The 14,910-nt window shown below is 28.8% G+C and overlaps 2 protein-coding genes across 2 annotated transcripts; both read left to right on the top strand.

The window, feature by feature from the left end:
• The first annotated feature begins 1,387 nt into the window (after positions 1-1,387).
• On the top strand, positions 1,388-1,844 carry LOC123885472 (arabinogalactan protein 13-like). The gene has a single exon (XM_045934756.1). It carries the CDS (start codon positions 1,504-1,506, stop codon positions 1,684-1,686), a length of 183 nt encoding a protein of 60 aa, XP_045790712.1. The 5' UTR covers positions 1,388-1,503; the 3' UTR covers positions 1,687-1,844.
• Positions 1,845-6,658: 4,814 nt separating this feature from the next.
• LOC123885621 (arabinogalactan protein 13-like) lies at positions 6,659-7,146 on the top strand. Its single transcript, XM_045934912.1, has one exon. It carries the CDS (start codon positions 6,735-6,737, stop codon positions 6,915-6,917), a length of 183 nt encoding a protein of 60 aa, XP_045790868.1. The 5' UTR covers positions 6,659-6,734; the 3' UTR covers positions 6,918-7,146.
• The last annotated feature ends 7,764 nt before the right edge of the window (positions 7,147-14,910 follow it).

Below are 14,910 nucleotides of genomic sequence, written 5' to 3'. Positions count from 1 at the left end.
ACGACAATTAAAAATGAACGGAGGGAGTATAAAAAATGACCTGAGGGAGTAAATGAGTTCGTCCGAGTGGTAAGGGTCTTCGTCCTTTTAAGCATGTGGTCAGGGGTTCGATCTCTGACTCATGCGTACGGAGAAAATTTAGTTAGGAGGGAAGAACCCGCCTTGTGTGCCCCACAGGTTCCCCGACAAAGATTAATCATCGTTAACGTCGATGAAAACTTCGTACCAATATCATGTAACCCAGAAAAGGAAAGAAAATAGAGTTAAATTAACGAACTAAATCATAGATTGTAGCACCCTCACAATCCAAAACTATAGGAGCATGCAAAAAATTACAATCATGATTAATTAAAACTAAGGAGAAAGAAAAAAGAAGACAAATAAAAATTGAAAATAGAGGAAACATCAAACCCTAGTCAATCCTAACAAATGAGCACTAATGTGATCATTTGTGAGTACCAACTAGAATTTCATAAGCTAGCGAATGAACCTAACGTTAGCACGGAAAGAAGTCCATGTACCATCAACTCTCTGCAATGAATGACAGCAAGCATTAACGACTCTTTCGAGTCAAGCAATCCAGAGTCAAAACATAATAGATGACAAGAATATCACCACAGTCTGAATCAGTCACAAGAAACTGAGACGAATAATAAGATGGCACCGACACGGAACCTGCAACATTGAAACATGTAAATCTCAACAGATCTAAAAAATAATCAGAGAGTCAGAGAGCGGGAACAAGAACTGGATACACCAACTAGCTAAATGCAATGACAACAATGAGACCGCAACGAAGACACATTTAACTCTGATCACAATCCCGACGATGAAGACATTGTAGAGAAATTAGAAAACAATCCACAGAAACCCAGAAATCAAAATAATTTCCGGCGACAATTCCACGTAACAAGTCGCGGTGGCATGCCGACGACTAGGTGGGTGGTGAAGCCAAGAGGGCGAAGGCACCACCACTCATTAACGCTACTTCTTTCCTCGTTATTCTGTAAGCAGCAGTGCAACGGAGAGTTATAGACCTTCTCATATCATTTTAGTGAATTAGAAAGTTAAATGTATCAATTCCAATATACTTTTTTTGTCTATAAACAAAGTAATAAAATACGATTAAAATTAATCAAAACATTGGACTTAAATTATTAATGAGGTCCTCTTACGACAAATTTTTCATAAGAACTCAAATTCAATTTCTAATGGGACACACTATAATTACGATATTTCATCTCTTTGAATCTAAATAAAAATATACAGCTTAATAATATCCACTTATTAGTTTAACTATAAACCACAAAAATTGTTTCATGTCTCATCAATAAGCCAAACATTTGTTTTATTATATCCTCCTATTCTCTTGCAACAACTATATAAAGACACATAGACATACACTAATAATCATCCTCAATCTCTCCCTATCTCTACATACTCAATTTCTTTCATCAAAAGAAAGAACAAAAAAGAAATTAATTTTCAAAAAAATTATCAAAAATGGAGGCAATGAAGATGAATCAATTTTTTGCTATGATGGTTTTGGCCATGATGATTGCCACATCAAGTGTTTCAGCTGCAGATTCATCACCAGCTCCAAGTCCTACATCTGATGCTACCACCCTTTTTGTGCCAACAATTATTGCTTCCTTTGTTGCTCTTGCATTTGGACTTTTTTTCTAAATTTATGAACAATGGATTTAGAAGATTGGTTTAAATTGTTGTTTTACTTCTTAAATTATGAATCATATTACTAATATTATTATGTATTAACACATTGATTCCTCACTTTTGTAATAATATTAATGTGATTTGTTTGGTTACATATATCCTTTTCTTTTTCTTGTTTCTATTATGTTAATTAAGAGGCTTTTTTTTTAAAAAAAAAAAGGCTTATTTCAATTTCCCAATCACGAAATCTAATCCTGAACATGTATTGAACATATGTAAAGTACAATAATAATCAACATGAATCAAGGGAAAATTTGAAGGTAGAATAATAAAAATTAATGAAAAGGGAAAACTTGTTCCTTATGGAAATGTTAATGGTTAAAGACAGAAATATTATATAATACTTTCATGTTGTTAGTTTGGGAAAAATGGTGATTGATTTTGATTTTAGTTTTTATTTGGATTGGTGTGTGGGAATGATGGTGGGAAAAGATTGTTTTGTGTTTGAGGTTGAAAGGGGGGGGGGGGGGGGGGGGTGTGTGTGGAATTGTGGTGACGGTGGTCGGCGGTGGTGGTAGTTTTGTGCGCGTGGTTTCTAAATGGACGGACGGAGTGAGTTCAATGGTACATCGTTTTTTATGGAATGATGTTCGTTTTGGCATTTTATTTACAAATTAGGTTTCATAATTGATGTTTGCTCAATGCAAAAGTTAAATCTTCTTAAAACAAAATATGGAATATGAAAGAATTTAAGACGAATTATTATATAAATAAGGTAAATAAAGGTGAATATATTCATTCTAGTCTTTAGTGTTGTATTTGGATGAGGTAATCGAAAACTCTAAAAAAGAATAAAACTTTAGACTATTTAAATTCTTCACATAAATTCCTATTATTTAAAAAATTTCTTTAAAATTAAAATTGAGAACAGTTTTATGGAACACTTTTAGATAACACTTTAAAAACGGTTGCCTTTAGCGATCTAAAAGAAATTTTAAGTCTTAAAAATGTTTGTTCTAATAAAACAAATCGCCCATTATGGACGCGTCATTGAAAAGAGCAAAAAGTAGTACAGTTTCATTTTTTTTTTTTGACAAGGACATTTAAAAATATCGAGAAATATAGATTCTGAGTATATTGTTTTGTATAAAAGAGAAAAGAAATAGAAAATAAAACATTCGAATTATTAAACGAATTGACAAAAAACTCTTATGTGAGTGATGTATATAAATTACCCTTAGTTTTGATTCTAAAGCGATGTGAGATTATTGGGTGTACCGAGACGATGTTCTAGGTGTACAGAGAGAGACAATGCTTTAAACTGAAAAAACTAAATGACTCAATGGTGTGGCTTGAGACGGTTACCGTGACTAGGTTCTTAGAGCGGTGGTTTTTGTTGGCGAATGTGCCTGCAAAACATATCACACTCTGACAATCATGTCAAAATGAGATCAATGTGGAGTTAAAGTAGAAAGTGGTTGAATCACACCTTGATGCGAACCGCGTTCGAGCTTAAATAGAAGAGACAATTGTAACTACCCTATGATATCCTGCGAGGAACGCGGGGAGCTATTGAGATCAATATAACGGTCCTGAATAGATGAATTGCTTATGACAAGAGCATAGAACCTCTGATATACTACATAAGTGACTTTAGATTTTCCGTTAAGAGCGATCTTATGTTGGATTGAATTTGTGGTAGTTGAGTTGTTTGTATTGGGTCTAGGTCTAATTCGGGAAAACAAATAATTATGTACATTATTGACGGGCTTTGTCTAACATGTACCACCACATTAAGTGGTGCATAAGTTAGTGATATCGCTATAACGAATACGAATTTTACAAAATTTACTGTTGGATTAAAAGTTCGTATATAGATCATTCATGTCAAATTTTAAAAAATTTGAAAATCATTTGTTATGTCTTTGAGACCCATCAAGATTAACACTATTTAATAAAACTCATAAACCGTTAATCTTGATGGGTCTGACATATCAAATGATTTTTCATTTTTTAAAAATTTGACAGGAATGATCTATATGATACAAACTTTCAATCCAACGGTAGATTTTGTAAAATTCGTATTCGTTATAACGATATCAATAATATTACTTGTTTCGTGAAAATGTAATATTATTATTTGTTACTTAGATATTTCTAATGCGTGAATAACTATATAAAGTGGATCGTTAACACAAAATATTATCGAGGATGAATGGAATATGAATGATGACTGTGGAGTAATGAGCTGGTTTTGAGGGATTAATTATAAAATCTGATCTTAAATTTTGGACTGTCTAATCTTGATCAGACAGACTGAACGTGACCAACTGCACTGCAGTCACTAAATTTCTGACGGTACTGAACCCAAATCCAGTTTTGAGACTTTTGTTACCACCGATTCTTCCAATTGCATATATCTAAATCTATTTAAGTATTCAATAGATTCGATAATTTTAATGTCAACAAACTTATCCCATTAACTTAATTCCACCTTGTTAGCCATGTGGTTCGTGATGATTGAATAGTTCCAGAATATTTTTGTTGGCAAAACGTTCAACAAGTATCATTATAGAGATTCTTTTTCCATAAACTAAAATATAATAAATAAAAAAAATTAGTTTTATAAACTTTTCAATTAATACCGTCAAAAAAAACTTTTCAATTAATGTCATATCTTTATTTTTTTTGAAGGATTTTAATGTCATATCTTATTCTCTTCAATTTTACGGTGTTCAATTATTTCAAAAAGAATTATTTCAAAAGAAATGGTTAGAATGCGATATAATTCTCAACTGTTTTGATATTTAGTTAGTTGGAAGTTAGTTTTAGTTTGTTCATAAGTTGGTTACAACAACCCATTAGCTAGTTACAACCAATTGTGAAAATTAGTTACTTTATGTGTAAGTGACTTAGTTCACAAGTTAGTTACTTGGATAGTATAAATAGTGATCATTTGTACTCTTTGAAAACAACACTTTGTAAAAAAGATTCAGTGGCCCTATGTGGAAGAATAAAAATTTTCTTTTCTCTTCATTAACAATCTAGAGTATTCATTCCTTCCTCATTTGAAATTCATTCAGTCCATTCGAAGCACATTTGCTCGAAACAGAGTTCATGCTCATAGGCTTAAATTTATAGTTGATTAAATTTATAGTGAATAAGCTAGTTGATTAAATTTATAGTGTTTGATAAAGTTAGCAGTTGAACTAACTTATAAGTATGAAATGACATAAAAAGATAGGTTTAATTAATATTTAATTTTTTTCAAGTAAAATGACAGAGATAAAATTAGAAGAAAAATTGATAGTATTTAAAAAATAAGCTATAAACTATAAAAATAAATTATAAGCTTTGTTTTAAAAAGTTTACCAAACATGTTTTTTTTTTTTTGTCACATGAACTTATAAGCTATAAGCTCAAAGTCTGAGAGTTAGGATCCTCTCCATTTCCAATTCTTTCCATTTCCTCCATTATTATATAGTTTTGGGAATATAAATGCAAAAATGTGACATCAAGTGAGTCCAAATGTCATTTATACACCCCGAAATATTTAAAAATTTTGGTAATGGAAGAAATGGAAAACATAAGAAATGAAGAGGATCTCAACTCAAAGTCTGACATACCATAGTATTTTTTTGGTCAATTAAAAAGGTAAAATATGTTTTTGTCCTTATAAAAAAACTTCCGTGTTACCGATCTCTACAAAAATTTGTGTTTTGTTTTAAGCCCCTAATAGACAGATTTTGACATTATTTTTGTTAGATATTAGTTTGAGCTTATATCATTGTGCCCAGGAACGGATTCAAAGGGGGAAAATGCACTGACCAAGCCCCCCCCACTCCCCCCACCCCCCCTCTCCCTCATGTATATAATATATATATTATTATATCTCAATTATCTATCTATAACACTTTAGTTTAATATTATGAATTATACTATGGTAAAAATAAATGACTAACATAAAATATATCGCTCCTTAAATATATGAAATATTAATTGTCAAATAAAGTGTATTGAAATTACAAAATATTCTCAAACTAACATAAAACATATTTGAGGACCAAACTAACATGAAACATATTTGAGGACCAAACTAACAAAGGAAAGATAAATTTGAAAATCAAAATGACTAACAAAAAATATGTTTAAGGCTCAAAATAATTGTTCTTATTTTCGGCCCCCCGTGCAATAAGTTTCTGGATCCGTCCCTGATTGTGCCTTCATGTTTCTAATTATTTTTGTTTTGTAACGCTTATTAGGTTTGTTATATATTCTCATTGTAACTCTTATTTTCAGAAGTTAAGCAATGTTATTGTAATTCTATTGAAACTCTAACCACTTTTTATTTTTTGGTATCACTATAGTTAACAATTTTTTGTCATTTTTTTAATATAATATGAACTTATATAAGTTTTTTGGTATCTTGAACATAAAAAATTATAACATTGACATTAAAATGAAAATAAATTAGTCATTAGGGACAAAAAGTAAAACAATTTTTTTTTGTAGAGATGAAAACATATGATTTTTTATAGGGATGAAAAATCTTGTCTACAATTTTTTTTTCTTTCTAGTAAACTAGTGACTAGAAATTTCACCTTAAAGATGAATAAGTGGAGTATCTGAGTTCGAACTTCGACTCCTGCATAATATATGCGATATTCCTACCAACTAAGATAAATTCATATATATTTCAATTTTTGGTTCTCGGTGAATTAGAGAGTTATAAATCGATCTCAATTACGATATAGTAGTATTTTTATTTAGGAAAATAAAACATCAAAACTTGTTTCCTCTCCCAACAAGAAGCCAATTGTTGTCATCCTTGAAATCCCCGAAAACAAAAAGTTTGGGCAGCCTAGCATGACCATTAAAAATTAAATAATTCAAAAACATTTATTTTATTTTATTTTCTTCCTCTCTTTGCAACAACTATATAAAGTCACATAGACACACACTTAATATTCACCCACTACCTCTCCCTTCTCTGCATACTCAATTTCTTTCCTCAAAGAAAGTACAAAAAATTTAAGAATTTTTTCAAGAAATTATTAGAAATGGAGGCAATGAAGATTAAGCAATTTTTTGCTATGATGGTTGTGGCCATGATGATGGCAGCATCAAGTGTTTCAGCTGCAGATTCATCACCAGCTCCAAGTCCTACATCTGATGCTACCACCCTTTTTGTGCCAACAATTATTGCTTCCTTTGTTGCTCTTGTGTATGGACTTCTTTTCTAAACTTATGAACAATGGATTTAGAGGATTAGTTTAAATTGTTGTTTTATTTCTTCTTAAATTATGAATCATATCACTAATATTATTATTATTATTATGTATTTTTATTTTATTTTTTATGTATTAACACATTGATTCCTCACTTTTTAATGTCCAACTTATGTAATACATATTATTGTGATTTGTTTGGAATTCATCCATGCCCTTTTATTTGGTTACATAATCTATTCTCATATTCTTGTTCTTGTTTATATGATGTTAATTAAGAGGCTTATTTCAATTTCCCAATCCCAACCAAGAAATCTAATCAACATGTACAATCCAAGGAAATCTTAATGGCAAAATGTAATTTAGGCAATACTACTTGTGTGCATTATTTTAAGGGTCTTGCTAACGAGTGCCCCCGGGGCACTCTTTAAGCATTCCATTAAAAGAAACTTTTTATTCAAAAAATTAAACACTCCAATTTCCAATGCGTTGACTTTACGCATTTCCATAAAAATTCTATAAAAAAACTTACTATTTAAGGGCTTAAAGAGTGCCCCGGGGGCACTATTTAGCATTTGCCTTATTTTAAAGAAGTATTTCATCCGTCCCAAATTATATAAGGGAAAAAATTTCTTCTTTTTTTTTTCCCCAAATTATAAGGGAAAAATCTCATTTAGGAATTTTCATTAATATCATAAAATTAAATGAAAATTGCATTTAATTTTCTCTCTCCCATTTTTTCAATAAACAACAACCAATAAAAATTATTGAATAATGCTAGCAGCACACTCTCTTAACAAACACACTCCAACACACTCTCTTTTATTGGTTGAAATTCACATGGATCCCATAAAAAAATGTGGACCCATATAACTTTTATGGGACCCATATAAATTTTGACTAATAGAAAAGAGTGTGTTAGAGTGTGTTTGTTAAAGAGTGTGTTGCTAGCACTCCTCAAAATTATTTTTACATCTTCCCATGCAACTTATTCCAAGGAAAACCCACAAAAACATATTTCAAATTATCATGTTTTATTTTTTCTTAATAAGTGTGATTTTTGTTTTTTCCCTTATAATTTTGGACCGAGGAAATATATTTCCAAGGCAAAAATATCATATACTCCATCTGTTTCTTTTAAAGTTTCGTTTTAGATTTTTGTACATATGTCAATGCACAACTTTGATCACTAATATATTTAATTATCTTTTATAAAAAATTATGAAAATTTTATATTTTAAAAATATTCGTCGATATAAATTAAACAACGTCTTACATGTTAATATCTATTATTTATATATTTACAAGTTTCTCTCTCTTGATTATTTTCTTATGTGTCATTCTATCATTCTTCCTTTAATTAGGTGGCATTCTATCATTCACTTGAGGCCTATGTGGCAACCTATTAGGGTCATTTCTTTTCTTTTCTTTTTTTGTCAAGTATTAGGGTCATTTCTATATAACAATCTTAATAGCAAATCAATCTTAATTAATATTAGAAGATTTCATGCAATAAAATTGAATAGCAATTAATATTGGTCAACTTTTATTCTAAAGTCATAAAAGAAAAAAAAAAGAATGAAATAATATTATTGATATTGTCACACGAAATAATTTAGAAACTATTAGAAAGGTCAATGAAAATTTGAATCCATTCAAATAATTAGCAAATATAGTCACCAAAATGACCTTTGCTAGCTAGCTAGAAGCAAATATAGTCACCAATGACCTTTTCTATAAATAGTTTAGGAAATATTTGGAAATCTTAAATTCAATAAACTAAAATAACTAAAAAAAAATTAACAATATGAATGCCTTATGATATAACAAAGGAAATAGTTGCACGCCATAAAAGGAAAAATATAGCATATTCCTTTGGAGAATAAGAAAGAAAGGGAAAGAATTAGTATCTAATTGAATGATATTGATTAATTTGGTCTATATATATGACTCTCATTTTTCATTTGATCAACACAATATTGTTTTCCACCATGCATATTTGAATATATTTTTTTGTTTTCCAAACTATTTTGATGGCTTTGGTTTACGATATGAAAAAATACACAACATTTAAAGAAGCTTTGTATATATTGATTTGACTGATATATGTTCAATATAATTCTTTAACTTTTTATATATCAATTTCATGTTTAGTATTATTTTATTTACCTTTATTTTTGGAGTATAATATTGTTATTTGTGTCTTTGTTTCTTCAACTATCACATACTTCTAGATTTTCATTTTGCTTGCATATGTTAGGATGGTTCGCTTGGAGGAAGTCAAGTTTAATTCTTGGTGGAAATAATTTTTGTACAACCTTTAATTACCTTGCGGTCGAGCTCTCATAAGACTTTTTAGTTCTTTTCTTTTCATGTAATAGTTTTTCTAAGAACAAGTTTGGTTTTCAAGTTATATGTTATCTTCGTTTTGAGAGGATTAGGTTTTATCCTCCTCTTTTATTGTAATTATTTACCCTGTTAATATAGTTTTAGTGAGTACAGTCTCATTTGAAAAAATAAAATTTAAAGGCAAGGAATCCTAAAGAACACACCTGAAATTGGTTTGTCCAAAGTATATTAAAAACATTGGTTTGAAAGAAATTCCAATTTTTTTTTAAAAATATAATTATTTTAAATAAATGTTTCAGTTTATTTGTTTTATTATTATAATTATTGCAATTTACTACCTTACTATTTATTTTTTGTTAATATTAATATTAGTGAAAAATTTCGTTAATCTATATTATGTAAATAAAAATATTACTCAAAGCAAATATTAATTCATATGATAAAAAAATAAAGAAGGAAATAATATTAATATTAAAATTGTCACACAAAATAATTAAGAGACCATTAAGAAGGTCAACATAAATTTGAATGCATACTAAAAATAGCAAATATAGTCACCAATGAAAATATTTTAAATGAGTCAAAAAATGAAAATAATTTAATAACACAGTAAACGGTAATGCAAAATAGGAAACACAATAAAAGTAATTTATCATCATATTACATTCATAAAAAACAATAAATGCAAAATGGTAACAAAATAAAGTTATTTAATTTAATGTTTTTTTTTTGTTTTCATCATCGATATCTGGTCAACTGGACCGTATAATCTGGTTCGGGAATGAGTTTTGGTATCAAGTAGTTTCAGTCCTCTTCCGATCACGGGGATTGAACTGTGGTCCTTCCTACCATGTCTAGCGTCAATCATTACTGAACCAATTAACTATTGATGTATTTTATTGAATTTTATATGCAAAAACATCACATGATTTCATTTTTGAATAACATTATATTTTAAATAGAACATTGTAGCAATAATGTTATCGATAAAACAATACATTACTCTATGAGTCATGACTTAAGTAACTTTTATCTCGGTCTTTGTTTATTATAATGATGAAATTTCTAGCCGCTAGGTTACTTCACAAAAAAAAATAGTCATTAGTGTCACGTTGGTCAATTTCAAATTTCATGATCAGGGAATGCCAACAGAGAAACTTACACTGCTAGCTGGTGTTCAATCATGCATTTGTAGAAAATGAATCAAGTTCTTATCAATTGAGATAAATTTTATTAATTACACAAAAATATATTTAACCCAAATAATAATCTAAAATTAATATGATAACACACGGGGTAGAAACATTTTACATGAGATTATATTTATATACACTACATATAAGATATAAAATATGTTATCACACGGAGTACAAATATTTTACATCGGAATAAATTCAAATATCATTATATTTTTATAACAAAATATAATTACTATGAAAATATATAATCACATGTAAGATATCACACGGGGTAAAAATATTTTATATATAAAAAATTCAAATATCATTATATTCTTATAACAAAATATAATTATTATTAAAATAATTTTTAAAAATTCATTCATAATAAAAAATAATATATATTTTTACAAGTAAAAACTAACCCGTGCACCTTGAAATAATATATATTTATGTGAGAACCATTTTTTGTCAGACTTTATTTACCTCGTGGCCGAACTTTAGATTATCGGGGCCCAAAAAAAACATATGAAAAATCTAAATGCACCTTGAAATTCAAAGTTGAATTGCTTACGTTATAAATTACTAGAGTCTACCAAAAGTCTCAAATACTTTTAGACGTATTTAGTATTTTAACTATTGTGAATTAATATTTCAGTAGAAGTATCCAATTAATATGAAATCTTATACTTTTTTTTAAAAAAAAAACTATACACGGGGTTGAATATTTTACAAGTAAATAAATGAATGTTTAATATAAATAATACACGGGGATGAATATTTAATACACAAGGAAGAATATTTCGCAATATTTGTTAATATACGGGGATGAATATTTTACAAATAAATAAATGAATGTTTATTATAAATCTTATACACAGGGATAAACATTTAATACTAAAAACTAATATAGTCTTTCATATTATATATCCATGTAACATATATAACTATACATCACATTTCTAAAAAAAAAAAAAAAAACTACACATCAGATTGAGTGTTTGAATGTCTATATTTTTTATCTTTACTTTTTACTATTTTTTAATTTTTTCGAGCCTTTAATGTAATTGTAAAGAAAGTTAAGACAGATGGTTAATAATTGTTTTAAAAATCTTCAAAACACTTTGAGACATGTCTATTACAGTGTCACAAAGTCGACAATGAAAGTTATATAGTGATGATTTTAGTTTGCAACATGAGTTGCACATTCTTTAGGTAGATATTAATTGGAAAAATTGTTACAAGAAGATGAGCTCTCTAACTCTTTATATTAGACTATTTAAGTCAAAAAAAAAAAAACTCTTTATATTAGACCAGACAAAGTGCAATCTAAATTATACAACATTTATACACAATACGCAATTATATGATGAGGGGCCGAAGTTTGAACCTCGCATACCTACTTTTTCACTTTAAGTTTGTAATTTTGAATCATTAGGCAACTTAACAAAAATAAAAGATCAAACTAAAAAAACAAAATAATTATTCGATAACATTGAATATAATAATTATGAAATTCGATATTTAAAAATAGAAATAATTTGAAAACAATAATTGACTTTTAGCCTCATAATCATATGCATTGAATAAATTAAAAGATGACATGGAGATCTATCATTATCAGAAATAATATCAACTGCGATTTGTAAGGGGCTAAAACCACCTGATGTCAGAACTGACCCACGAACTATATTAAACTGGTGGTAAAAAAAGAAAAGAAATAATTCAGTGTTTTTCTCCGCAATTTATAGAATTCTTTCTTTTGATGTTCAAAAAAATATGTGTAGATCCATATTATTTTTAGTGTTTACTATTATAGAGTACAAAGTTTCCACCTATGTTACTTGACAAAAAAAAACCATGAACATGTTTTAGAATCAAGAAAGCCGGAAACAATATTTTTTTAATACTTTCAATTACTCGCTCTCTAAGTGAGTGACGCTCATGTGAGTCTCACCACTCTAGAATATATTAAGAAAATGTTATTAACACTCTTCTCAATTTTATTTTCTAACCAAGAGAATCATTTAAAAATATGGTCACGGGGGAGGTTGATCTTCATCTAAAAAATAATATAAAATTTATTTATTCAATTTTGCTATGTTCATGAGATCATTGCATTGTAGTCCAGACCGGGTTAGATGGCTACGGGGGAGAAAATAACACGTCGGTCGGAAATGGGGAGTGGATGAGTTTCACTCTTCGTGAGGCCAATTCGCCCTTCCCTTTAAAATCTATAATATATGTATCCTTTTTCATATTTAGATAAATTACATTAACTATATAAAGTAAATTTTGTTAGTTAATAAATCACAAAATATTAAAATTTTAATAATCCATATTTTTCAATGAAAATTAATCCGTGCGCATGCACGGGTCAGTTATACTAGTATATTTTTATATATTAGTAGAAAGTTACGATCAAAGTAGATTTATATAAATAGTATGCATGATTCTCAAACTACGCTTAAAAAGGAAAATATGAAATAATGCTTTAAAAAAATGGTGATTAATTTTAATTTTGGTTAGGTTGTTGTCTGTATAAATGGTTTGAGAATAATGATGTGGTGACGGTTGTGGTACTTTTGGTGATTCTAGTGGAGAGGGAATGAGTTCCATGGCACAAGTAATGAATTTTGAGGGAAAGAAGACATGAGCATTAAAGAATTTGAGTTTGATTTTTTTTTTTTTAAATTTGATAACCTTTTCTTCATTTTTGTTACAATATTTTATTTATTTATTTATAAGAGTAATCCCTTGATTTTTTTTAATGAAAATATCTCTAAATATGTAGAAAATTATACGAAAGATATACTACCGTTTAATGTCACACATCAATGTGTCTAATGGTCAAATTTTATCGAAAGAATATTTGATAATATTTGATAAGTTAAGAAAGCTTGAAGGACTAATTTTTTGGTTTCTACGGTCAGTTTAATCTGGTTTGGGTGTCAATTATGATAACAAGTGATTTTAATCCAATTTCGATCACAGTTGCAAGAGATTTGAATGACTCGTTCGATAAGAAACATGAGTTAAGAAAATAGAAACTATCCAACTATTTAAAAAAAATGAGAACCAATTTGAGCGCAAACACCGACCAACTTATTCGCTCAATATTTAAAATTATTTTAAATTAAAAAGGGTAAAATAGAATTTTTAAAAGATTGTGTAAGAAAAAAATACAGAGAAGAAAGATATTTAACGTAGAATTTTATTATATTCAGTGATATATGAAAATTTCTGTTTACACACATGTTTCTTTCACGCTCTCCAAAGTTTTTTTTTGTTATTTCATTGGAATTATTCGAAATTTATTTATTGAAGTAAAAGAATTTTTTTAAAAAAAATCGAATTTTAGAATTCATTTTTTTAAATAATTTTTTGTTTGTGTTTTATTTTTTTTTATTTTTTTTTTTCATTTAGATCTCATGTTTTTATGTCAATCTTTGTTGTGTATGTTATTATGGACTTGTATCATTTGAAGTTGTTTTATTATGGCGTTTTTTTAATGGTAAATGTTAAGGTTTTTGTTTAGTGTGTTTTAATGAGATATCAATTTTTTTATATCCACACACGAAACCTAAAAGTGTTTGACGTGGGAGAGTGTTAAGAAGACTTATATCGGATGTGAGATGACCTTAATATGAGTTTATAAGTAAGAGATAATTCTCACAGTACAAGCCGATTTTGTAGGTTTGAGTTAGACCTATTTCTGAATTCGAAGATGGTATCAAAGTCTCTCCAAGATCTGTTGAGTCACTCGTTATCGGCTCACCCACCATTTATATCAACGCACCTAATCATAGAGTGGAAATGCTACTTAATTTTATAACGTCCGCTACTTAAGTAGCAGAAGACTAGAAGGGCACACAAGAAGCTCAAAGAACACCAAAAGAAGTTCTCGAAGAAACTAGAAACCCTAATTTTAACCTTTATGCGCCGTACCAAATAGGGGGGCTTGCAGTTTGGTTTGGAACAATTTTGAGGCAAAAATTCATTCGATCCAAAGATCAAATTACTTGCGGTTCGGTTTTGAATGACATATTAAAAAAACCCGATCAGACCCAATCCAATTTTATGCAATTTAATTTGAATCGATTTTGAAAAATCAATTCAAAATCTGATCCGATCTGGCGGTTTTCCCGATAAGGACATCCAAATACAAATAAATAAAATCGAATTTCAACAATTTTCAATTTTTTGGATCAATTTACGGTTTAATTTTAAATTAGTTTGGATTTGGGCAACCATAGCACCAACATAAATAAAACTTGATGGTTTCTCTCCCGACCCCCCTCATTTCTTTTCTACCCCCTGAATTTCCGTTTTTGCCCTTGGGGGTACTTCGGTTTATACGAACCGAATTTTTTTGTCATGCTAAAAAATTTCGGTTTATATAAACCGAAATATTGTGTTCCAATTTTTTTTCCAGCTTTCCTGCATAAATTCTGCATGAGACCCTCAACTTCTACAATTTA

This window comes from Trifolium pratense, linkage group LG5 (genome assembly GCF_020283565.1).
Source record: "Trifolium pratense cultivar HEN17-A07 linkage group LG5, ARS_RC_1.1, whole genome shotgun sequence".
Lineage (NCBI taxonomy): Eukaryota > Viridiplantae > Streptophyta > Magnoliopsida > Fabales > Fabaceae > Trifolium > Trifolium pratense.
The sequence above is the reverse complement of the archived record's forward strand: the minus strand, read 5'-3'. Positions and strand labels throughout refer to the sequence as shown.